General features: G+C 25.1%; 1 protein-coding gene across 2 annotated transcripts; it reads left to right on the top strand.

Annotated features, from left to right (window-relative positions):
• The first annotated feature begins 1250 nt into the window (after positions 1–1250).
• Positions 1251–27823, top strand: LOC126894187 (nucleobindin-2-like). 2 transcript variants are annotated; one of them, XM_050665012.1, is made up of 9 exons: positions 1254–1434; positions 5464–5666; positions 7621–7731; positions 8252–8452; positions 20891–21073; positions 22109–22211; positions 22489–22817; positions 23368–23406; positions 27271–27823. In XM_050665012.1, the coding sequence occupies exons 1-9, from the start codon at positions 1419–1421 to the stop codon at positions 27640–27642; spliced, it is 1557 nt and encodes a 518-aa protein (XP_050520969.1). In that variant the 5' UTR covers positions 1254–1418; the 3' UTR covers positions 27643–27823. The 2 variants fall into 2 exon arrangements, with proteins under 2 accessions (XP_050520970.1, XP_050520969.1); XM_050665013.1 differs by lacking the exon at positions 23368–23406 and having other exon boundaries at positions 1251–1434.

Below are 27823 nucleotides of genomic sequence, written 5' to 3'. Positions count from 1 at the left end.
AATAAAAAAAGCAAAATTAAATTAATAATTATTTACTATAGGTATATTTATTCATATTTCGTATAATTTGTCGATTCTCTCGATAAATAATAATAGTTGATTATTCTTATCATACGAGCAGACGATTTTAACTTCGAGTGATTTTTCGAGAGATTCACTCGATTATGAAAATGTCTCGATTACTAATCATTCGATTATCGAAATCATTCGATTATGCCCATCACTACTTATGATACGTGATTATTCAAACTTTTCTGAATTATTTCCAACACTGGGTAATAAAATTTGTTGACCCCTACTCTAAAGGCTAGCCGTGTTGTCGCTAACTGACCGCCGGATCAAATGACGGAAGTTTTGTCGTTAGTGGTTGTTGGTTAATTTCGTCTGTCGTGGTAGTGATTTTTTGTTGTGTGTGTTGCAACCAATTGTTTTTTTATATATGTTTTTACGTGAGTGTCCGCTAATATATATATCAGTTTTTTTCTCTGTTCCCCTTTAATTTGTAGATGAGGTTTTTTGCCTCGTATTAACTTAATTTTTTTTTTGTTTTTATTTAATAAAGTCCCCTTAATTTAACTTAACTATTATCTTATTATATTTTTTGCGTGTTCCATCTTCAATGGACCCGTGTATTTTTTTCCTTTCAAAAATCAACTCCCCTAGTTTATAAGGTACGGGCAACGGCCTTGTATAAGGTCATCCCTGATCAATATGATTATGTGACCACTGTCACGAAGTTTTGGTGAACATCAACTATAAATGACTCAACAAACATCAAATATAATTTTAGGACTTTTCTATTTTTTTTATATTAAATTGTTTTTAATGTACAAAATTTAATTTCTTTTTAAAATCCTACTGTGGTACGACAATACATTGTCTAGCCCAGTGGGTTGGCCACCCTTTCTTTTTGAATTTTTCAATGCGCCATGAAAGTTACAAATTTTTCGTTGTGGCCAATTAATGCAATTCTTTTTTAGATTTGTAACCTTTCAAAGTTCACCGTGTTTTTCCTTATTTGTGATAATATCATGATTATAGATAAGACTATCTATAATCTAAGATAAGACTATTATTATCTTCTTTATAATCACAACTTAAAAGGTTAAATTTCAAATATTCAATGATAAGACTTATCGTAAATCATGACTGAAATTCTGATAATTAAGGTCTTTAAAAGTGGTTAAATTGTTTTGGATTAAAAATGATACAAATGATATCATTAAATACTAATTTTATCAACTTATCTCATTAAAATAATTAATCATAATAGAATTCTTGTAAGAGACTTCCATGGCATATGTAAAGTTGTTGAATAAATAAATTATGATTGTTGTATAACTTATTTTTAGTAGTGCTTAGTTATATTTCATTTTATAACAAAGTAAAAGAATATTTTCTAAAACTTGGAACAAATTATGAACAAATTAGCGAGTAAGTAATAGCAATAAATATTGTAGTATATATAACTCAAAAATCCTAAATTTAAAATTTTACTATTCATATTTATTAATTATTATTGGTTGTGTTGTCTAAATTCTATTCTTATCAGATTGTGTAAATGGATAATATTAAAAAAATTCTTCATTTCCTTTTTTTATTTACATTATGTATAGAATGATTCTTTAAATGTTAGACACTCTATAAATTATACTTGGTATTATTTATTTTTATATATTTCTTTATCAGTTTTTATCTACATTTTTAATTTATTCCTTATACCTTATGAGAGTATCTATCTATTAAAACTTTAATTGGTGACATACACATTTAACTAGTTTATTTATTAAACAATGATATAATTAAAACAATGACAGGTCGATAACAACTTTTGGATGAGTGCTATGAATGTTATTAATATTTTTATACCTAGGTGAGAGGAGGAGATCAAAACTGAAATGATTATGGTTGGATTCAGTTTTTTGATAAGTTTTATTTTATCTAATAAACTAGTTGCTCTACATCATTTTTTTTTTTAAATTTGTACCATTAATAATTGTACACCAAAATGATGAATAGGTACATTAATATAATAGAAGATATGTATGATGGCACTTGTACCAGGGTAATAAGGGTAGGAGGAGTATCAAAAGGTTTTTGAGTAAGAGTAGGAGTGCACCAAGGTTCTGCTTTAAGCCCTTACTTATTCTCTATAGTGATGGATGAAATTACTAGAGAAATACAAGGAGTGGTGCCGTGGTGCATGTTGTTTGCTGACGATATAGTGTTAATAGAAAAAAATAGGGAGGAAATTAACCAAAGGCTAGAGGTGTGGAGATCAGCTCTTGAAGAAAAGGGTTTAAGAATAAATAGAAGTAAGACAGTATATAGAGTGCGAGTTTGATAACGGAAAACACGAGGTAGGAGAAATGAGGAGGTCAGTGACAATAGTGAGGACGTGATTGGAGAGGTGGAGAGTTTTAAGTATTTAGGGTCAGTTGTGCAAAAGAGTGGTGGTATTGACGAGGATGTAAGAAACAGAATTAAGTGCAGGTGGTTGAAGTGGAGAGAAGCGTCTGGCGTCTTATGCAATAAAATAATTCCAATGAGGCTGAAAGGTAAATTTTACAAGATCGTAATAAGGCCAGCTATGATGTATGTTTCAGAGTGTTGGGCGGTTGATAAGAAAGTAGAGCAGAGAATGAGTGTAGCAGAGATGAGAATACTTAGATGGATGATTGGAGTGACTAGAGAAGATAGGATAAGGTACGAACACATATGAGGGTGTATAGGTGTAGCGTCAATCATAGGTATGATGAGAGAAAATAAACATAGATGATTTGGTCATGTTATGACGAGAGGTGAATCGGAAGCTGTAAGAACAGTTATAGAAAAGAATGTTAAAGGAAGAAGAGGTACAGGAAGACCAAAATAGAAATGGAGGGATACTATTGAATGTGATTTGAGGACAGCTAATGTGAACGTAGATTAAAGGATGGTCATAAAAAAATGATTCATTGAGTTTTGTGTATTTTAATACATAAAGAGGGTATATAGCGTTGGTTAGTGAAACCCATACTAGTGTATATATACTATGCTCATATATATCTATATTATAAGCTCATATATTACACATACTCTATTGTAAAATGTCTTTAAATTGTTATTGACCCATTAAAATTTGTTGTAAGAAAAACTTCAAGTTGAAAGACAACCCAGGTTAATCATTGGTGAATTTGAAAAATATTTTTGACCCAGTTTTAAGGTTATTTTAAAATAAGTATTTTATTTTCTAAAATTTCAAATATACAAAACAATTTTCTTAACATAATTATTATTTTAAGAGATATAAAAAGGTTAATGTTAAAAGATTCACCATTTTTTATCAATATAACAATCTATTTCCATTTAATTTTGTATCACAGATATCATATATATATATTAATCAGTTTTATATCCTTCTATTTTTCGAATTTATTAAATTGTGTAATTATATTAAAATCTTTATAAATTAATAATGAGACAGCTGAAAAAATTTTTTATATGAATCAAAAATAAACATTGTTACAGTATTTCCCACAAAATTTTCAAAAAAATTAAGATTAATTAACAAATAAATTAAATTTGCCCCTTCTCTGAACTTTATATTTAATAATGGAAAAGAGTTTCATATTAATGTAACCCATCAAATAAATAAATGTATAATACTATTATTTCGCAGTTGTGATTTAAATATTGAACGAGTGACACGCATGTTTCACATTTTTTTTCAAAATATAATTACTCGGCCTAACCAAATTGTAATTTATCACAGTATTTTGACTTAATTAAAAAGTGAAAATAAATCATTAAGAAAAATGGTTGTAGAGCGCCAAGTGAGTATTGAATCATTGAAAATTCAACCAGTTAATCAGCATGTAAGTAGAGAACGTAATAATAAAAATATCATAAACAGTAAACTGGATTGTAGTACAGATGCTTCATTATTTAGTACTCAATAAATAGATGAAAAAAATGTATTGAAATTGATGACAAAAATGTATAAACCATCGTCAATAAGTCCCTGTGGTGTAAAAAAATATGAAAGACTTAATTTCAAGTTTAACCCGAGAAGTTTAAACCAATCGGTTCAATATGAGCAACATTTAAAAACTATTGCTATAATACTATTACTGATATTAAAAATATGATAGTTGTCGAACACCAGTTCAGGTATACTTTAAAAGTACTTAAAAAATATAAAATTGAGTATCACATATATCAGTTAACAGAAAAAAAAATGCGTGTTGTAATTGGAGGATTACATCCAGAAACTGAAGGATGCGAAATTATAAGAGACTTAATAGAAAAGATCATTACGCAAGTGAGATAACTAACATTCGAACAAGGAAAAAATTATATCCTATTGACAAAAATAGTGAAAAACAAGAACAAAATTTCCTTTATTTTGTTGACCATGAACACCGAGACAATAGTAAAATTTATTTGCCAAATAATTTATGTTATTATAAATAAATGAATATAAATAAGCAAATAATTTATCAAACATTTAATATTTGAGTGAAATGTACTGTTCTGATAATGAAAGTACAAACTTATATAATTATAACCGTCTTGAAATTTATACATAATATATAATATTCCTTGATAAAATATAGTGCTATGTGCAAATGCAAAATAGTGTCCTAATAAAAATACATATTACACCATATAATTAAGGTTCATAATAAACGTATGCGCAAAAATGAGTCAATGCGCATATTAAAACCACGCGCGTGGAAAAAAAAATGTAATTTTTCCAGAAAAGCGTTTTTTTCCTTGTTCTATTATATAATAAGATATAATAGGACGCGTACATGTGTTATTGGCATACAGAAAAATCGTTATTTTTCGTTAAAATTTGATGAATTTCAAACGTTCGTAGCGGCCAGAGTTTTGGTGGGATCTCGGATTTTCGGATTTTTGGCGCTTCCTCGGCACGTACAGAACGCCCATGGTATGATTGCGAATCGTAAAAAAATCGTTTTACGACATGAAAACGATTTTGTGTCACAAGAATTTCGGGCGCCGCGCCCTGGCGTCTTGGGTGCGTGAAAAAAAGATCGTAAAAGGGTGAAAAATGAACGGATTGAATTGATTTTTTCATCATATCTCAAGAATGTTATTGGGCGGGTCTGATGAAAATTTCAAACTTTAAGTCGTAAAACGCTGGCGTCAGCTAGTGTTTTTCTCGAAAACTGTCGAAATTTTAAAACGCTCGCGGGTGAGCGTCAAAAATTTTCCGACCTTCGCCAATAATTTTCCCGGAGTCTTGTGAACGAGTGTTTTCGTTGAAAAAAAAAAAATTTGAAAATCCCAGTACGCTAAGTAATTTTTTCTGAAAAGCGTTTTTTTCCTTGTTCTATTATATAATAAGATTTTTTTTTATCCCAAGCCTTTAAGATATTGTCTTTTATAAAAAAACCTCATTTGACATATTTTAATCTATTTGTACTTATTTCAATGTAAATTTTTGTATGCTAGGTAACAAGATGGCTTCTACTTATTTATACTTGTATTTCACACTATTATTGTGGGTTGATAATTGTGTTTGTCCTCCACGTTCATATGTTAAAAACACAAAATCAAGTAATCGATTATCAGATCAAGAATTTAACCTTCTTATGGAAGAAGAACAACAACAAAAGCAAAAACTTAACCAAGAACCTTCCAATGGAAATACACTGGTATAACGCTTGTATATTTTATTTTTTAGATAGTTATTATCGTTAATAAAGTTGAAATTTACCTTGTAACTTATTGAATATGTTTAAATAATTTATAGAATTAAATGAATTATATTATTTTTAATTGAATCTTTCTATTTTGCTGGATTCACATTAATCAAATACTGCATATCTTATTTTGTATTTTTAATTTAATACATAATATGTATTAATGGTGTTCTGGAAAAATAAGTAAGATATTTTTCTTTAGTATTGCATACAATGACATGATATTTGTTTATTTTGAAAATAATTCTTAATTATCTTAGATATATATAAATATGTTGCTATCTATGTATTTTTTCCACATGATAAGGTTTTTGAACCTTTTTTATTTAACTTTCCGATATTATTTTTTAATGAAATAATAATAATAAACATTTTTGTTTTTAGTAATTAAGTGATAATAGTTTTTCCATCAATAAAATAAAATAAATTAAAAACATTTATCTATTTTATCTTAATGAATACATTTTACAATTGTAACAAAAAATAAATAAATATTCTTTTATATCTTATAATTTTTTTTCGATTTAATTATAACAGTTGAATCGAAATTTAAATTTAAATTCATATTTTAATCTGGTATGCCCCACATACCCGTCATAATCTAACCCGTTGATATAACATCTCCCACCATTATTACCACCAAATATAGTGCGTATTTCAAAAACCCTTCAATAAAATCTCGAAACTATAAAAATGGGGTGAGAAATAAATAATAAATTTTCGCTTATTGAATTTTTTTTTTTTTATTTTTACGACTGTTTTAATAATTATTTTTTGGTAGCATTTTTTTTTTATATTAAAAAATTCCCGAATAAAACTATTAAATTTTTAATCCCTTTCCTTCAAGAGCTGATCTCCTTACTTCTAGCCTTTGATTTATTTTTTCCTATTAACACTATATCGTAAAAGAACAATATACACTACAGTAACTTTCCTTGTATTTCTCTAGTAATTTAATCCATCCTTTTAGAAAATAAGTAAGAGCTTAATGCAGAACCTTGGTGTACTCTTACTCTTACCTTAAAATATTTTGTTACTCCGCCCACAATTTTTTTCTGGTACAAGTTATCCTATAGTACAAGTTATACATATTTTCTATTATATTAATGTACCTTTTCGGGACTTCTTTTTTTATTAATGCCCACTTTAAAATCTTTCTCGGTACTCTATCATACGCTTTCTCTAAATCTTTAAATACCATACTGCTTTTCCTTATACTTATATACTTTTCTATTAGTTGTCTTACACAAAAACTAACTCCATCGCTGACTTTCAGGGCAAAAAGGGAACTGGTTCTTCTCTTATTCTTTTGTCTATTACGTTTTCCCAAATCTTCATACTATGACTTATAAGCTTTATACATCTATAATTCACACATTCCTGTATGTCTAAGTAAACATAATATTATCAGCTACTTACCTTTTTATAATTATTAAATTATAATTTGTGGTATTATAAACTATATGTGTGTAATATAATTCTTTTATAGATTAAGACTTTTCATTTTATATTATTTTGTGTGTTTAAAATCATATCAGTTTTGTAAGAAAAAATATTTTTCAATTTTACTTAGACCTAATGTGTTGTTTATAAATAAATAAAAACAAAAAAATATGTTTAAACCCTGTATATATATATACAGTAGCACAATCAGAAGGCGTTTGGAGTTGTAGTCCTTCCCTCTGGATATTATTAACGGTATTTGAATTTTTAAGCAATGTATTGAACAAATCTGTTTGATGAGTTCTTTGGCATTTATCGATGCAGAGGAAAATTATTTTATGATGAAAAAAAACTCTTGATTCTTAAGATATTTGTATTTGTCAACCTAAATATCTCATTTACTATTATGTGTAAATGATATTTGGCTGATAGTTCTATTGACATTTAAATCATAATTTTTCAGGATGATTTAGGTATTGAATACAATCGTTATTTACGTGAAGTTGTTGAAACATTAGAGAAAGATGAAGATTTTAGAAAAAAACTTGAAAGAACCAATGAAGCTGATATAAGGGTAAAAAAATTATGTTTAAAATTAGAGCTTTTGAGACCGTATAGATTATTATCATATTCTACTTGAGTTATTTATTTAGTTTAAAGGCACACACTGTACATATATATACACTTACACAATTGAGCACTACATAGATGGTTTTGCCCGGATGATCCTTCCCACTAACAGCAATTTTTTTACCGTGTTACACATTAACAGGTTTGTCAGTCCTTGAAGTGATATACCAAGAAGGCAACCATTGTTAAAGAAGTGTGGTGATTAGATGAAGTATTTCACTTTCGGCCCATACAAAAGCTTTTAATTATTAAATTATTTATCAATATCAATGATTAGTTATTGTATAGTTTTTAAAATGCTGTTTCAACCTTAAATAAATGTTTATTCAAAGTTTTTAAATCTTTGACATAATAAAATGTTATGTGGGAAGTTTTTATTTTCTTTTAATATTAAATTTTTAGTAAAACTAAATAAATAACAGGTAATATAATTTAATTAATCATGTATATTACTTATTTAACAGACTGGCAAGATTGCTGATGAACTAGATTATGTGAAACATCATGTTCGTTCAAAACTTGATGAATTAAAACGACAAGAACTTAATAGATTACGAAATATGGCTAAAAGAGCTTACAATGATTTTCAAAATGAACCAGGTCACATTGATCATCAAAATCCACATAGTTTTGAAAAAAATGATTTAGTTAAACTAATAAAACAAGTAAGTTGTTAAATGTTTTGATAAGCTTACTTAATAAGAAACTATTAATCATAAATAGGTTTACGGTGACCTTAATTTTTTTAGTCACTATCGATTTATATTTTATATTAAATACAGCTGATTAAAGTTTTGTAACATTGGTCCTAGTAGATATGTCAATTAGAGAGATCTATACTACAGGTCATATTTGGTGAGTAGCATGGAGGGACAATAGCCCCACTAAAAATTCTTAGGGGTAAATCTCAAATCTTAAAGAGCAAAATCTATAAATATTGTCGATTAAAATTTTTTTTCTATTATGTTGGTAATTATGATTATTTTATGTTCATTTGTATTTTAAAATATACTAAGAACAATCTAAAATATTTTTGTGTGTAAATATAAGCATTTTCTTTGTATCTGTTCATACAGGAATTTTTTCTCGATAGCTAACAAGAAAAATTTATATTTTGATGACTATTTTTTGCTTATTACTTTTCAATTTATACCTAAATTTGAATAAAAATTTTGGGGAAGGTGACTCCAAGCCCTTTTAGGCCATCATAAATACGACTTTGATTCAAGTAATTAATTACCCTACTATAAATTCTAAATTGTATTGTAAGCGCTAATCCTAATATAATAATATTAATACCTTTTTTTTCGTTTTGATATTTTAAATAATTAAATATAATAATCATAAAATATAATGACTAAAAAACTTTTTTTTTATTTTATAGCCTCTATATTTTGTTACAGAATCTCAATGTAAGTTTTAACTCTACCTAAACATTAATAAAATAAAATAAAAATGTTTACAAACTTTGTTTCTAAATCATTACAAAGTACAATGTAAAGAAGTACAATAGTTTTATTGCTCAATTGAAAACAACCATGTTTAATATTAGACAATCATTTTCTTACTTTCAAACCATGTAATAACAAAACAATTAAATAAGCAATGGTTACTTACTATCAGCTTCTCCACTGATAATAAATAAAATACAATATTAAAACTCTTTAAATTTAATTTTCAGTAAAAGTATTTCACATTTGTGACACATGTCAATCTTTTTTAGCTTCGATGCGAAGCTAAAAAGGTATTAATTATACTATGTGTTTTTTTTTAATTAATTAATTTATTTTTTGTGTCTGTATACGCTCAATCTCAGCTCTCGCTGGACCGATTTTGATGAAAAATATGTCAAAAGATCACAAATCGTATCTATTCGAAGACATTACCATCAAAATTTGAAAAAAAATTCCTCGTTCCCCGTAAACGGTAGAAATCCCTTAAAAAATTATAAATTTAAAAATCGCTAATTTTCGACATTTTTTTCAATTTTTTTTACTAAAATCTGCCGTAACTTTTTCAAAAATGAACATATCAATATAATTTTTTTTTTTATAGATGCTTGATGTCTTTACCTATTATTTGGTATATTTTTTTTGTAAATTTGACCTTTTTTCTGCCCACAGGGAGGGATTTAAAATGACAACTTTTTCACAAAAAATTAACTTTTTCAACTTAACTTTTGAAAATGTTCCGGAAGGTCTGACACTTTTATATATATCTTAAATTAAAGCTTATGTAATATACTTTATAATGGTAAAAAAAAATTTCAGACTTTATTTTATCTTCATGGTGAAAACAGACATTAAACTTAATAAAAAATTACGATTTTTGTAAAATAATTTTTTTTTATATTTTTAACTTAATAATGCTCTAACTTTTTCAAAAATGAACATATCAATATAATNTTTAAAAATAAACATATCAATATAATTTTAGCTTCGATGCGAAGCTGAGAAGGTATTAATTTTACTATGATGTGTTTTTTTATTTTTTTGTGTCTGTGAACGCTCAATCTCAGCTCTCGCTGGACCGATTTTGATGAACAATATGTCAAAAGATCACAAATCGTATCTAGTCGAAGACATTACCCTCAAAAATTGAAAAAAATTCCCTCGTTCCCCGTAAACGGGGGAAATCCCCCAAAAAATTACAAATTTAAAAATCGCTAATTTTCGATATTTTTTCAATTTTTTTTACTTAAAATTGCCATAACTTTTTTAAAAATGACCGAATCAATATAATTTTTTTTTTTATAGATACCTTAGATAATTACCTATCATTTTATATATTTTTGTGAACATTTGACCCTTTAACAGCCCAAAGGATGGGGTTTCAAAATGGTAACTTTTTTACAAAAAATTAACTTTTTCAACTTAACTTTTGAAAATGTTCCGGAAAGACTGACAATTTTATATATACCTTAAATTAAAGCTAATGTAATATACTTTAATTTGAAAAAAAAAAATTTGACCTCTGGACTTGTCTTCATGGTGAAAATGACTACCGTATGCAAAAATATGCTATTTTTGTGAAAAAATTCTTGATATTATATTTTACATTTTTTAACATTATGTTGCTATAACTTTTTAAAAAATGCATGAATCAACTTTATTCTTTAATGATAAATACTTTATATATACTTCTTTCATTCGACATACTTTTTTTTAAAATCGGACCATTTCCCTTTATACAGGGGGGGTGCAAACCTTTTAAAATGCGTATAGAAAGTAGAACTTTTTCAACTTAACTTTTGAAAATGTTCCGGAAAGACTGACACTTTTATATATATCTTAAATTAAAGCTTATGTAATATACTTTAATTTGAAAAAAAAAAATTTGACCTCTGGACTTGTCTTCGTGGTGAAAACGGACATCAAAGTTAAAGAAAAACGTACGATTTCCGTGAAAAAAATCTCGATTTTATATGTTATATTATTTAATTTATATTTTATATAACTTTTGGAAAAATGTATGGATCAATATTATTATTTTTTTATAATAAATATTTATATACCCCTTTCATCTGGCACGCTTTTTTTGTAAATCGGATCATACCCCTTTAACAAGGGGGGTCAAAACTTTAAACATGCGTATTGTTACTACGATATTTTCAATTTAATTTTTGAAAGTATTCCGGAAATACTGACACTTTTAAATATATCTTAAATTAAAGCTTATGTAATATACTTTAATGTGAAAAAAAAAAATTTGACCTCTGGATTTGTCTTCATGGTAAAAATGACTACCGTATGCAAAAATATGCTATTTTTGTGTTAAAATTCTGGGTTTTGTATTTTATTTTATTTTAAAATACCTGACAAGGGGAGTACAGATTTTCATAAATATTATATAAATTAAAATTGATATAGTATAGATAGTTAAACTTATTTAAATATGTTTGTTTCTTTTAAGTCGAGAAAAATAACTTTGAAATTTGAACTAGCTTAAATAGCCAATTTTTCAACCGCCGGAAGCAACGTACGGTTGCCGAGTTGGTAAAATTTATGTTTTACACGCTTGGGGTACGAGGTTCCAACCCGCATATGGCAATGAATTTTTTGCATTTTTTCTTAATTCTTTTTAAGTTAGTATAAATTTTAACTCGTTTGATTTTTATCACATTTAGATTCAATAACTTCAATAAAGATCAAGGATCCCATCACTTTAGTCGCCCCTTGCAAGAAGAAATTTCTTATTCGTATTAAAATTATTTTACTATATTTTAAGTTTTCGCTTCGATGCAAAGCCGAGAAGATATTTTTTTGTGACTATCATTTATTTTCTCTGCTCTAACTTGACCTACTTTTTTCAACAATACGTCAAATTACTACAATTCGTATCTAGTTGAAGATATTACTCTCAAAAATTGAAAAAAAAATTCTAATTTATCAATTAAACAGTTAGTTATTACATCGTCTCCATAAAGACAATTAAAATCATTAATTTCTAATGTTTTCAAAATATTTATTAACGAATGAAGTTTGATATGATAGGTTTCAACTACAAAATTAAATCATTTTACTTTGTAATTTAATAATTTTATTACTCTGTTTGTGTGTGCTACTATTAGACTATAATATTCAAATTTTTTTCTAACGTGTTGCTATATAAATCATTTCTAAAAAAAATGATTGTTTTTTCTCCTGAATTAACAATTGATTTTTACAAATATAATCAAATTTTATAATAAACTCAATTGAGTAAATCTTTTTAACAACTTTGTTTTGATTGGTACATTTAGTTAAAGTAAATCATTAAAATTAATTAAGTTCTCAATATTTCAATTATAGAATCTTTTCAACAAACAACAAAAGTTCCTAGGAAATTATTACTATTACTTCTATTTAAGTTATCTATTACCATAAAAATGCAAAAAAATATTGAGCTTTTCTGATAAATTTACAATAAATAGTAATTATAAAACTTTCTGACTGCATATTGATCTTAACGATACAATTTTTTTAATTGTCATAAAATTTTCTATTTAATTATGTCAATGTCAAACTTACCAATTGAGCTAAAAGTTATGGTAAAATAAATTTTTTTTTTTTTTTATAAACATTTACAACAATCAACTTTAAACGATTAACAAAATTGGTTAAATATGTCATTTTCCTTATTTTTAACTTATTAATAATCAAATTAATATTAAATATTATATCAAATCAGTATTAATTTAAAACAATTTTTTTTGTTCTTAATTATTTTTTTTTATATGTAAAAACTATTTTTTAATAATATTAAAACTTAGAAGTTATAGAAAAAGTCTAATTGCACATTTTAAAACATCGCGAAAAGTTGATTTAGAATAGTATATTTTTGTTTCTGATGGAAGTTCCTTGTAGTCCAGTGTATAAAACTTATAACTTTGTTAATTGTTATAACTTTATCAAAAATGACCAAATCAGTATATTTTTTTTTATTTAGATGCATGTCTTTATCTATCATTTGGTTTTTTTTATAAATCTAACCCTTTACCTGCCCACAAGAGGGATTCAAAATATTAACTTTTTTTTTTTTAGTTAAAGTAAATCATTAAAATTAATTCAGTTCTGGATATTTCAATAGTAGAATCTTTTTAAATATCAAAAATTACTTAGAAATGATTACTATGATTTCTATTTAAGTGTTCTATTACGATAAAAATGCAAAAAATAATGAGTTTTTCTGATAAATTTACAATAAATAATAATTATAAAACTTTCTGACTGCATATTAATCTTAAAAATAACATTGTTTTAATTCTCATAAAATTTTCTATTTAATGATTCATTCTAGTCAACGAAGGAGTAATTTTGCAGAATAGCAGAAAAAATTCCCAACAAACTTTTTTTTTTTTTGTTTTAATTAGGCAATTGGTGGATTATTCCAAAAGCAACATCAACTCTTATTTCTTTAATTATATCATGATTAGTAGTTCTTTGATTTTAAAATATAATATTTGAATATATACTAATTATAATTATTAAATTTAGTATGAAATTGATATTTAATATTGTAATTTAAACGGAGAAATTATAAAAATAATAAAGAAGTTATATTTTGCTTTACTTTTACGTGTATAAAAATTTAAAGGGCTTGATACAATAATTTTCAATAAAAACTGTTTGTTACTATAAAAAAATGCACTGGACTACAAGGAACTTTCATCAGAAGCAAAAATATACTTTTCTAAATCAACTTTTCGCGTTGTTTTCAAATCTGCAAGTAGACTATTTCTATCACTTCTAATTTTTTATATTATTACTAATTATATATATAAAATAATAATTAAAAGAAAAAAAAATTTGTTTTCAAATTATTACTGATTTGATTTTTAATATGTTAAAAATAATCAGTCCAAATTTTCAATTTTAACCTATTTTTTTGGTTCTTTAAAGTTGATGAAAAATTTTTGATAAAGATTTATGAAAGTTTATAGTAAAATAAATTGAATATATTACCATAACTTTTAGCTCAATTACAAGTTTAAAATTGACATCTAGGCCAGTCAACAAAGGAAAAATTGCGGAAAAAATTTTGTTTTTTTAAAAGTTGAATTAAAATATGTATAATGACATACTAATAGTCCTCAAGATTGGAATTGAGCTTTTTTTTTAAATCCTCGCAAAAGTTCAAAAATATGAGCTTTCTTAATTTTCTCAAAAAAAAATATTTAACTTACAAAAAAAAGTTTCGCACAAAAGTTGTTTAAAAGACAATTATAAATAAAAATATAATCTTATATTTTTTCATTTAAACAAATATTTTTCGAGTTACATTACATTTAATATGAGTAATAAAATTTATATTCCATTTTTTTCATTTTACGGTTACTTTTTATCATGTTATACTTACATTAGACACAATGTTATAAATGCATATGTGTGTATGTGTGAGTTTATTTATTTATTGTATCATTAAAGTGTAGTGTATATTGAGATACAACCGATAGAGTAGGTAATTGATTTGACGCTATATTATTTAAACCCAACTAAACGCTAAATTGTACATTCCGAAATAACAATCATATTATGTCAATTGCCACCGGAATATCTGGTAATATTTTTCTTTTTCTTTGCCTTAATCCCAACTACTTGGGGTCGGGCACCCTTATCCTAAGATTCCACTTGACACGATCTCCCACATCTTCTACGCTCACATCAGCTGTCCTCAAATCGCATTCAATAGCATCCCTCCATCTCTTTTTTGGTCTTCCTCTATCTCTTCTTCCTTCAACATTCATTTCTATAACTGTTCTTACAGCTTTCGATTCTTCTTTCCTCATACCATGACTAAACAATCTAAGTCTATTTTCTGTCATCTTATCCACGATTGACGCAACACCTATACTTCCTCTTATATGCTCGTTCCTTATCCTATCTTCTCTAGTCACTCCACTCATCCAACTAAGCATTCTCATCTCTGCTACACTTATTCTCTGCTCTACTTTCTTATCAACCGCCCAACACTATTAACCATACATCATAGCTGGCCTCACAATTTCATACTAAATTTAAAAACTATAATTAGTATTTATTCATATATTATATTTTAAAATCAAAGAACTACTAATCAGGATATAATTAAAGAAATAAGAGTTCATGTTGCTTTTAAAATATTTCACCAATTTCTCTAAAGGAAACACTATCTACAGATTTGCATCGAAGCGTTTCTTATGATAGTGATTTTAATCACTGTCAGATATCATCTATACTTGTCCCATCTATGCCTCGTCCACACTGTGCCTCGACCCCACTGTGCTACCGTTTTTTTTTTTATAGATGCTTGATGTTTTTACCTATCATTTGATATATTTTTTTTGTAAATTTGACCCTTTATCTACCCACAGGGGGGGATTTAAATAGACAANATTTGACCCTTTATCTACCCACAGGGGGGGATTTAAATAGACAACTTTTTCACAAAAAATTTACTTTTTCAACATAACTTTTGAACCCCCCTGTGCTGGGTTTTTTTTTTTTTTTACTTAAAATTGCCATAACTTTTTTAAAAATAACCGAATGATTATATTTTTTTATACGTCAAATAGATACGAATTGTAGTCATTCGTATCTAGTTGAAGATATTACCCTCAAAAATTGAGAAAAAATTCTAATGTATCAATTAAACAGTTATATCCCATATAGACAATTAAAATCATTCATTTCTAATGTTTTCAAAGTATTTATTGACGAATCAAGTTTGACAAGATAATTTGATATAATAGGTTTCAACTACAAAATTAAATAATTTTACTTTGTAATTTAATAATTTTTTTACTCTATTTGTGTGTGCTACTACTAGACTATAGTATTCCAATTTTTTTTTTAACATGTTGCTATATAAATAATTTCTAAAAAAAACCCAGCACAGACGGGTCGCGGCACAGTGGTGATGTGGCATAGTTGGATCAAGTATAATGATATCTGACATTGATTAAAATCATTATCAAAATAAAACGCTTCGATGGAAATCTTTAGATAGTGTTTAATTAAAAAAAAATTGATGTATTATTCCAAAAGCTACATGATCTGCTAGTTCCTTATTAATATCCTGATTAAGATAAAGTATGTCGAATGAAAAAGGGATTATTAAAAAATATTATTTCTCATAAAAAAATTGTGTTGATCCATACAATTTTTAATAAGAAATTTCACACAAAAATAGCATTCGGTAGCCATTTTCACCACGAAGACAAGTCCAGAGATCGATTTTTTTATTTTTCATAATAAAGTACATTACATTAGCTTTAATTTAAGATATATATAAAAGTGTCAGACCTTCTGGAACATTTTCAAAAGTTAAGTTGAAAAAGTTAATGCTTTGTGAAAAAGTTGTCATTTTTAATCTCCACTATAGGCAATTAAAAGGGTTAGATATATAAAAAAAATTTACTAAATGATAGGTAAAGACATCAAGCATCTATAAAAAAAAAATTATATTGATATGTTTATTTTTGAAAAAGTTACGGTAGTTTTTAGTAAAAAAAATTTCGAAAATTAGCGAATTTTAAATTTGTAATATTTTTGGAGGTTTCCCCTATTTATGGTGAACGAGGGAAATTTTTTCAATTTTTGAAGGTAATGTCTTCGATTAGATACGATTTGTGATCTTTTTACGTATCGTTGAAAGAAATCCGTTCGGTGAGAGCTGAGAAAAAGTTGTAACAGACAAAAAAAAAAACCCAGCACAGTAAGGTCTGGGCACAGTGGTGCCGTGGTATAGTTGGATCAAGTATAATGATATCTGACAGTGATTAAAATCTCTATCAAAAATAAACGCTTCGATGCAAATCTTTAGATAGTGTTTAACTTAAAAAAAATTGGTGTTTTATTCCAAAAGCTTCTTGATCTGATGGTTCCTTATTAATATCTCGATTAAGACAAAATATGTCGAATGAAAAAGGGTTTATTAAAAAATATTATTTCTCATAAAAAAAATTGTGTGGATCCATACACTTTTCAATAAGTTATAGCATTATAAAGTTAAATATAATATAAAAAATAAAATCGAGAATTTTCACACGAAAATAGCATTCGGTAGCCATTTTCGCCGTGAAGACAAGTCCAGAGGTCAAATTTTTTTTTTTAAAATTAAAGTATATTACATTAGCTTTAATTTAAGATATATATAAAAGTGTCAGACCTTCCGGAACATTTTCAAAAGTTAAGTTGAAAAAGTTAATTTTTTGTGAAAAAGTTGTCATTTTAAATCCCCCCCTGTGGGCAGGTTAAGTGTCAGATTTACAAAAAAAATATACCAAATGATAAGTAAAGACATCAAGCATCTATATAAAAAAAAATTATATTGATATGTTCATTTTTGAAAAAGTTAGAGCAGTTTTTAGTAAAAAAAATTGAAAAAATTTCGAAAATTAGCGATTTTTAAATTTGTAATTTTTTTGGACGTTTCCCCCATTTACGGGGAACGAGGGAAATTTTTTCAATTTTGAAGGGTAATGTCTTCGACTAGATACGATTTGTGATCTTTTGACGTATCGTTGAAAGAAATCAGTTCGGTGAGAGCTGAGAAAAAGTGGTAACAGACACAAAAGAAAACGTATCATAGTAAAACCAATATCTTCTCAGCTTCGCATCGAAGTTAAAAACACATCATAGTAAAACCAATACCTTCCCAGCTTCGCATCGAATTGATTGTTAGTTTCTCCTGAATTAAAAATGGATTTTTACAATTATAATCAAATTTTATAATACGCTCAATTGAGTAAATCTTTTTAACAACTTTGTTTTGATTGGTTCATTTAGTTAAAGTAAATTATCAAAATTAATTAAGTTCTGAATATTTCAATTGTAGAATCTTTTTAAATACCAAAAGCTAATTAGAAATGATTACTATGATTTCTATTTAAGTGTTCTATTACGATAAAAATGAAAAAAATATTTTGCTTTTCTGATAAATTTACAATAAATAGTAATTATAAAACTTCCTAACTGCATATTAATCTTAACGATACAATTTTTTTAATTCTCATAAAATTTTCTATTTAATGATGTAAATTTCAAACTTGCCAATTGAGCTAAAAGTTATGGTAAAATAAATTATTTTTTTTTATTATAAACATTCAACTTAAAATGATTAAAAAAATAGGTTAAATATGTCATTTTCTTTATTTTTAAAATATTAATAATCAAAATCAGTATTAATTTAAAACAATTTTTTTTGTTCTTAATTATTTTTTTTTATATGTAAATATTATTATTTAATAATATTAAAACTTAAAAGTGATAGAAATAGTCTAATTGCACATTTGAAACACATGGAGAAATGTTGATTTAGAATATTATATTTTTGTTCCTGATGAAAGTTCCTTGTAGTACAGTGTATAAAACTTATAACTTTGTTAACTGTTAAACTTTATCAAAAATGACCAAATAAGTATAATTTTTTTTTTATATAGATGCATGTCTTTACTTATCATTTGGTTTTTTTTTATAAATCTAAAACTTTATCTGCCCACAAGAGGGATTCAAAATGATAACTTCTTTTTTTTTTAGTTAAAGTAAATCATTAAAATTAATTCAGTTCTGGATATTTCAATTGTAGAATCTTTTTAAATACCAAAAGTGAATTAGAAATGATTACTATGATTTCTATTTAAGTGTTCTATTACGATAAAAATGAAAAAAAAATGTGTTTTTCTGATAAATATACTGTAAATAGTAATTATAAAACTTCCTAACTGCATATTAATCTTAACGATACAATTTTTTTAATTCTCATAAAATTTTCTATTTAATGATGTCAATTTCAAACTTGCCAATTGAGTCAAAAGTTATGGTAACATATTCAATTTTTTTTACAATAAACTTTCACAAAATTTTATCAAAAATTTTTCATCAACATTAAAGAACCAAAAAAATATGTTAAAAATGAAAATTTGAACTGATTATTTTTAACATATTAAAAATCAAAATCAGTAATAATTTGAAAACAAATTTTTTTTTCTTTTAATTATTATTTTATATGTAATTAGTAATAATATAAAAAATTAGAAGTGATAGAAAAAGTCTAATTGCAGATTTGAAAACAATGCGAAAAGTTGATTTAGAAAAGTATATTTTTGCTTCTGATGAAAGTTCTTTGTAGTCCAGTACATTTATTTATAGTAACAAACAGTTTTTATTGAAAAATATTACATTAAGCCCTTTAAATTATTATACACGTAAAAGTAAAGCAAAATATAACTTCTTTATTATTTTTATAATTTCTCTGTATAAATTACAATATTAAATTATTGAATATCAATTTCATACTAAATTTAATAACTATAATTAGTATTTATTCATATATTATATTTTAAAATCAAAGAACTACTAATCATGATATAATTGAAGAAATAAGAGTTGATGTTGCTTTTGTAATCATCCGCCAATTTCTTAGAATTAAACAATATCTACAGATTTGTATCGAAGTGTTTCTTGTGACAGTGATTTTAATCACTGTCAGATATTATTTATGCCTCATCCACACTGTGCCTCGATCCCACTGTCCTACCGTTTTTTTTTTAATAATAGTGTCAACTTATGAAATATATTTTCATACAGTTTTCTTGGTATACCATTTAATTGATATTCATGATATAAACTATATATCTTTTTAAGGTTTATAATATTAGGCTTTAGTAAACCATTTTATATTTTGATATTTATTATTTAACTATTAGAGAAAGTATATTACACTAATATTCAGTAAATAATCATTAATACTGTAAATTTTATGTTAATTATTATTATTAATTATCTTGAATTGTTAATGACATTATTCCTAATAAAAAGGAATCTGACTACTGAATTGGTGGTCATTGTACCATCGGTGAATGTTATATCATAATTATTATTTTGTTTCTTTCCGATAACACTTATCCGCATTGTCAAATTGGACTTAGAATGTCCATTTAACCACAAGATAAAAACTTTTTATCATTTATTTTTTTGTGCACTGATAAATACTAAATATTTGGTCTACAACTTGTTTGATTCTTTTTTCTGATATTTAAATTGAAAGTGAATATTTTTACTCCAGCCATCACTTGTTAAAATGTTAGTAACTTCTAAAATACTGGTTCAAAAATTGTTAACAACCACATATTTTTATAATTAGAATTTAACTAATTTTTAATTTTCTGTGAATAAAATCTACTTGTTAAACTCCCAATTTTTGTGAAATTTTATATTTTTTTTTATGAAATTATATTTAAAAGAAAATTTAATATTTTATTTTAAATCATTTTTTTTTTTTATTAAATTTATACTAGCCAATGTACAATATAACATACAATACTCGATTATGTAGAAAATTTATTATATGATTGATACTATTTTTAAAAATTATTATAATTTTTGTATTAAAACACTTAAGGTACATTTATGTTTAATAGGCTCAACATATTTGATAAAAATTATATTTTATTTTTTATACTTATACTTTTTAAAAGTATATCATCTTTTGAGTAGCATTTTTCTATCAGTGTGATAAAAACATTATTTATGGTTATTACATCAAAAAAATTTTACCTTCTATATTATCATATTATTTTATAATAATTCATAAAAAGACAAACATTTTTTATACTTTAAATAATATTCTTTCAAAAATTTTAGGTTGCTCAAGACTTAGCCGAAGCTGATGAAAAACGGAAACAAATATTTAAAGATTATGAAATGCAAAAACATTTTGAGCGTGATCAAAAGTTAAAGCAAATGAATGATATTGAACGTGAGAAATTTTTATTGAAAGAAAAAGAATCAGATATTCAAAAAGAAGTTAAGCATAAAACAAATCCTGTAAGAATCTTTAATAAAATAATATTAAAATTTTATTATAATTTATTGCTTCATATTTAAAGTTCATATTAAGATAAATAAAGTTCTAAGAACTGATGTAAGATTTTTTTTTTTAGTAGACGAATTTAAGACCATAATAAATATTGCCCTGAGTTTATTTAAATTCATAAAACTTAAATGTTAACTGTAATTTCGAAGTTATAATTTTAATATTGCTTCCTCCATCCACTATGTATATACTGATGTATATCTCTTAAATAAGTCTTTGAAGATATCATTGACTAATGGTTAGAACAAAATATTTTTGATCTTTATTTTTTCATCACTTCATAATTTTGAAAAAAATTTAAATAAAAATATTCTTTACTGTTTCCATCTATTTAAATTTTTTATTGTATTAAAAGACAATTAATTGGATATAAGTTTAAAAGCTGCTATGATGTACTTAGATTCATGTAAAATTTGGCTGTTGAGGGTTTAGGTTCTCTGGATTAATTTCTTTTATTCAATTATGTTCTATGCAGGTTAAATTAAATTGTTAATTAATATTTAAACAAGTTTTAATACTCAACAAGTAATTTGATATCAAAAAATGATAACATCTGTTTCTCAAGATTATTTTTATTTATACCTTAAAATATGGATTTAGCTAAAAGTATTATTTTTTTAATCATTAGTATACTTAGACATAAGGTTTTTCATGATATTGTTTCAAAATTGATTTCAAACTTAAAAGCAAATTAAATATGTTCTATTCTGGAATATGCTACAATAACATTAAAATTTTCACGAAAACCCAAAATGAGAGACATCATCATCAATTTAATGAATTTTAATCGTTCTTGATAAAATTAAGAAAACTGTATGCCAATTGATAGATTGACAGAGAAAATAAATTGAATGTTACTCTTAAGAAAGTGCCCTCTTTAATTTACTTGGTGGTTTATGTTATTCTTATGTTTAAAAGTTTAAGCAACATAAGTTTTAGTTCTAAGTTTTAGCAACATAAGTTCATTTTTAAATTAATCATTTAAGATTCATCATCCTGGTAGTAAAAAACAACTTGAAGAAGTATGGGAAAAACAAGATGAAATGGAAGGAGAAGCATTCAACCCAAAAGCATTCTTTGCCTTACATGGTTTGTAATAATAAATAATTTAATTATCTATAAAAAAATGAGTACTTTTTAATTATAATGAGTATTATCCTCTAAATAGGAGGAAAATATTAAAAAAAAATCTATGGTAGGTTATATAAAATAATAAACCATTTATACATAAAAAAAAAAAATTAATAAATAAAAAGAAGGATTTAAGTTGTAGAATAACAATTTTGTTTAGTTCAAGGCCATTGTATAGCATATTTATTTTTAATAACATAATAAACCCAATCAAATTATCATTTTTTTTCTATAGACATTGATGGTAATCATTTTTGGGATGAAGAAGAAGTAAAAACATTATTCTTAAGAGAGCTGAACAAACTATATGAACAAGGCATGAACAATGTAGATTTAATGGAGAAAGCAGAAGAGATGGAACGTATGCGTGAACATGTATTTAATGAAATGGATTCAAATAAAGACAGACTTATAAGTTGGGATGAATTTAAGCGCATGTCTGAACAACCAAACTTTGAAAAAGATGAAGGATGGAAAACCATTGATCAAAATGAAATTTACACAAATGAAGAGCTAAAAAAGTTTGAACAACAGCAAATAGATCAGATGATACAAAGTGGACATGTTAGTAAAAACATTATATTTAAAATTTTGAATCTTGTAAAGAATTTATCTTAAAATTAATAAATTTTGAACAAATTATTAGGATATTTGAACATTTTTTAGTGGTTATTAAAATATAGACTTTAAGTAAGGCAAGGTGTAATTACTTTTTATTGCATAATATTTTTGTCAATTTTTTTTTTACCATAAATCATAATTAACTAAATTCATTATCTTTCAACTTTCAGACTCTCAACTTCTCCAATTGATTTTCTCATATTTTGTTTTTATTTAGGTCACTCCCATACTATTTCTTAAATATTTATTTCTTAATTTCTTGTTTAACAAACTACTCAATCACCTTAACATTCTTATTTAATTCTCTACTTCATCTATTCTCAATTATCTATTTCATATATCTTATCTATTTACTTTATATTTTTATTTTTTTTAATTAATATTAAAAATATTACATCTTCTAAAATAATGATTTAAAAGGAAATTTTTTAGAAATATGTATACAATTTTAGTTCAAAACTAAACTATATTTATTTTGTTTGATTTAATTTAGATTCCTAATTATTATCCTGAATATTATCAGCATCACACAGTAAGTAATTGATTGTATTATTTATATTCAAAACTTTGAACTCAAATAATTATTTTAACTATAGTATAAATAAATTTAATGAATTTTGATAAATATTCCTTTTTAAATAATGAATTTATTTCTAATTAATATTAAACAGTAAATTAATATTAACATTAAAATCTTATATTGTGTCACTTTTCAATTCTAGTGTTTTATAAGACTACTTATACATTGCATATTAAGTTTAAATATATTTTATTTTAAGAAATTTTGACATGGGTATGTTAAGTTAAATAAGTGTAATCGGTTTCTTCAGTTAAACTTATTATTCAATTTACCTAAAAGTCAGTGGCATATTAAAGGTTTCATCACCTTGGGGCAGTATTAATTTAGTACCTATTTTGTAATCATCTCATGGAAAGATTTTAGAAAGCCTCTGAAAATTAAATAAAATGCATTTATATGAAAATATTTTTTAGGAAGAAGAAAAATGAAATTAGATTTCTCTAATACTTTTTTTTTTTCAAAATATTAATTAATTAGTTATTAACATAAGATAATCTGTGAATGAGCTGCAAAAATGTTATTGGTATTTACATATTTGCCTTTTCAAATATTCCATCAATTAGAAAAAATGTATGATATTTATGAATACAAAAACATTTAATTAATATATTTTATATATTATTAATTTTACCACGATGTGTTTTATTTTTGTGTCTGTTGCCACTTTTTCTCAGCTCTCACTGGACCAATTTTGATAAACAATGTGTCAAAAGATCACAAATCGTATCATGTTGAAGACATTACCCTTAAAAATTGAAAAAAATTTCTCTCGTTCCTCATAAATGGGGGAAATTTCCAAAAAAATTACAATTTTTCAAATCTGTAAATTTTGTCATTTTTTTCACTTTTTTTTCTTAAAAATACCATAACTTTTTTAAAAATTAACAAAACAACTTAATTTTTTTTTTTTGATTGAAACCATTATTTTCCTTTCATTTGATATCATTTTTATGAAAATCTAACACTTAACTTGCTCACAGGGGGGATTTAAAATAGCAACTTTTTTACAAAAAGTAGCCTTTTCTAATTAACTTTTGGAAATGTTCCGGAAATACTGCGTCCTTTAAACATGTACCAAATAAAAGCTTATGTCATGTACTATAAAATGAAAAAAAAAATAGTCCCGACACTTTTTCTTCTGCATGCAAATGGCTGCCGTAGTTAAAAAATGGTATTTTTTTGTTAAAATTTTCGATTTAAAATGTTTAACTTTAACATGCCATAACTTTTTGAATAATGTATGTATCAACACAATTTTTTTTTCTAAATACATTATATATACCTCTTTCATTTAACATACTTTTTATTTAAATTGGAAAATTTTCTTTTATACAGGTGACATTCAAAATTGAAAAATACGTATAAAAAGTAGAACTTTTTCAACTTAACTTTTGAAAATGTTCCGGAAATACTGCGTCCTGTAAATATATGTCAAATGAAAGCTTATAATAAATACTATAAGTTCAAAAAAAAAAATTGTCCTGACATCTTTTCTCCTATTTTTTAAAATCGAAAAAGTAACTTTAAAATTTGAATTAGCATAAATTGCCAATTTTATTAATTGGCGAAAGCGACGAATTGTTGCCGAATCAGTAACACTTGTGTATTTAATGGTTAGGGTGCTAGGTTTAAATCCGCCTGTGGCAAATTAATATTTTGCATTTTTTTAAGTTGGAAAAATTTTCAAATCATTTGATTTTGATCTCATTTAGATTCATCTACTTCAATAAATATCAAGAATCCCATCACTGTAGTCTCCCCGCATGAGAAGAAATTTCTTATTTATGTTAATATTTTACTATGTATTTTTTTTTTGTGGATGCGATTTATTTTTCCAAAATATTTCCCTCAAAAATTGAAAAAAAATCCCTTAATCAAATAAAAAGAACCATAAACTGCTTTATCCATATAAACAATTAAAATGATTCCTTTCTAATATTTTTATCGAATTAGAATTGATATGATAAAAGTATTCAACTGCGAAAGTAAATAATTTTAATTTGTAATTTAATAAGTTTTTAACTCTATTTGTGTGTGTTACTAACAGTCTATAATATTCCAAATATTTTGGTAACATGTTGCTATATAAAACACAAATCTAAAAAAAAAAAATGAATTTTAGTTTCACCTGAATTTAACAATCGATTTTTACAATTATAATCAAATTGTATAATACGCTCAATTGAGTAGATTTTTTTAACAACTTTTTTTTTGGTTTTTTTAGTTAAAGTAAATTATTAAAATTAATTCAATTCTGTATATTTTAATTGTAGAATCATTTTAAACACCAAAAGTTTATTATATATGATTACTATGATTTATATTTAAGTGATCTAATACGATAAAAATGCAAAAAAATAAAATAGAGCTTTTCTGATAAATTTACTGTAGATAGTAATTATAAAATTTGCTGAATGCATATTAATCTTAACAATTTCATTTTTTCTATTTATTGATGTCAATTTCAAACTTGCAAGTTGAGCTAAAAGTTATGGTAATAAATTAATTTTTTTTTTTATGATATACTTTCACTTTAAAGGACGAAAAAAAGTAGGTTAGAAATTATTACTTTTAACATATGAAATTTTTTCAATTTTTTTTACTAAAAACTGCCGTAACTTTTTCAAAAATGAACATATCAATATAATTTTTTTTTTTTTATAGATGCTTGATGTCTTTATCTATCATTTGGTGTATTTTTTTTGTAAATCTGACACTTAACCTGCCAACAGGGGGGGATTTAAAATGACAACTTTTTTACAAAAAATTAACTTTTGAAAATGTTCCGGAAGGTCTGACACTTTTATATATATCTTAAATTAAAGCTAATGTAATGTACTTTATTATGAAAAAAAAAAATTTCGGATTTTATTTTATCTTCATGGTGAAAACAGACATTAAACTTAATAAAAAAAATACGATTTTTGTAAAAAAATTCTTTTTTATATTTTTAACTTTATAATGCTATAACTTCTCGAAAAGTGTATTGATCAATATAATTTTTTTATGGGAAATACTATTTTTTAATAATTCCTTTTTCATTCGACATACTTTATCTTAATCAGGATATTAATAAGGATCTAGCAGATCATGTAGCTTTTGGAATAATCCACCAATTTTTTAAAATTAAACACTATCTAAAGATTTGCATCGAAGCGTTTTTTTTTTATAGTGATTTTAATCACTGTCAGATATCATTATACTTGATCCAACTATGCCACGTCACCACTGTGCCGCGACCCCCCTGTTCTGGGTTTTTTTAATAATAATAATATCTCTTGGGGTATGAGTAATAGGGTTCATGAGAATAATAAAAGTAATAATGTTCTTTAATATCAATAATGCCACGAGTACAGTTATCAATGATGGGTGTAATGGAGGCACCTTATGTACCTACCCAAAGTAATATATATGAACCTCTAACTTGGCTCCTGGCATAGACACATATCAAGGATCTAACTCTAACAATGAGCTCCGTACAAAAATTACTGATTTACTTTAATACTATTTAATTTTTAGTGAACACTTGATCTTCCTTTGTCCCTACTTAAACATGTATTCAAACGAAATAATTAATTTTAAATCTCATCATTTTAATTATTATTAGTATCTAACTTGATGTTCCCAGTGTGTATTTGGAAATGAATAAAAGTCGTTCTATTTACTTGAATTAAACTTGAGTGTGACTGTTCAATTTTTGCATATGAATTAGAATTAGTTAAATCAATGAGTTATAAGAGTATACTTTATTATTTCTAACTTCATTTAAAATAATTATTAACTATAATTTAAATATATTTGAACATAATTTTTCAGGAAGTGCTTAATTCTTCATTAAATCAGGGTTATCAAATTAATTCAAATTCTCATCAATCCCAATACATGAACCATCAATCTCAACAATACTTAAAACCTCATCCAGCACTACAGTACAATAATATACCACAACAACAAATTAATCATCCACCTCAAGAACAAATGCAAAATCATTATGTTAATCAACAAGAAAAACAGGATTCTAAGCAACAAAATTCTCCTGTTTTACAATATGCACCACAGCAACAACAATATCAAGCCAGTGATCAATTAAAAAATCACAACACGAGATTAAATGATGTTGGTTCAAGTAATATTGGGAAGAAATCCAAAGAAAATTTTGGTAAATCAGGACATGTAGCTGGAAATTAACAATACATAATTTTCTGTGGGGTCGTGAATAACTTTATTTTATTTTATTTTATCAAATTTGTTTTTATAGCATTCTAAATTCTGAATTTAAAGTTATTAAATATTATACTTCATAAAATATAATTATTTAGAAAAAGTTGTTGAAATTAATTTTCATTATATGTTATAAAAGTAAAATTAC

The sequence above is a fragment of the Daktulosphaira vitifoliae genome, unplaced genomic scaffold (genome assembly GCF_025091365.1).
Source record: "Daktulosphaira vitifoliae isolate Bord-2020 unplaced genomic scaffold, ASM2509136v1 Scaffold_1, whole genome shotgun sequence".
Classification (NCBI taxonomy): Eukaryota; Metazoa; Arthropoda; class Insecta; order Hemiptera; family Phylloxeridae; genus Daktulosphaira; species Daktulosphaira vitifoliae.
This window is presented reverse-complemented; position numbering and strand designations above follow the sequence as displayed.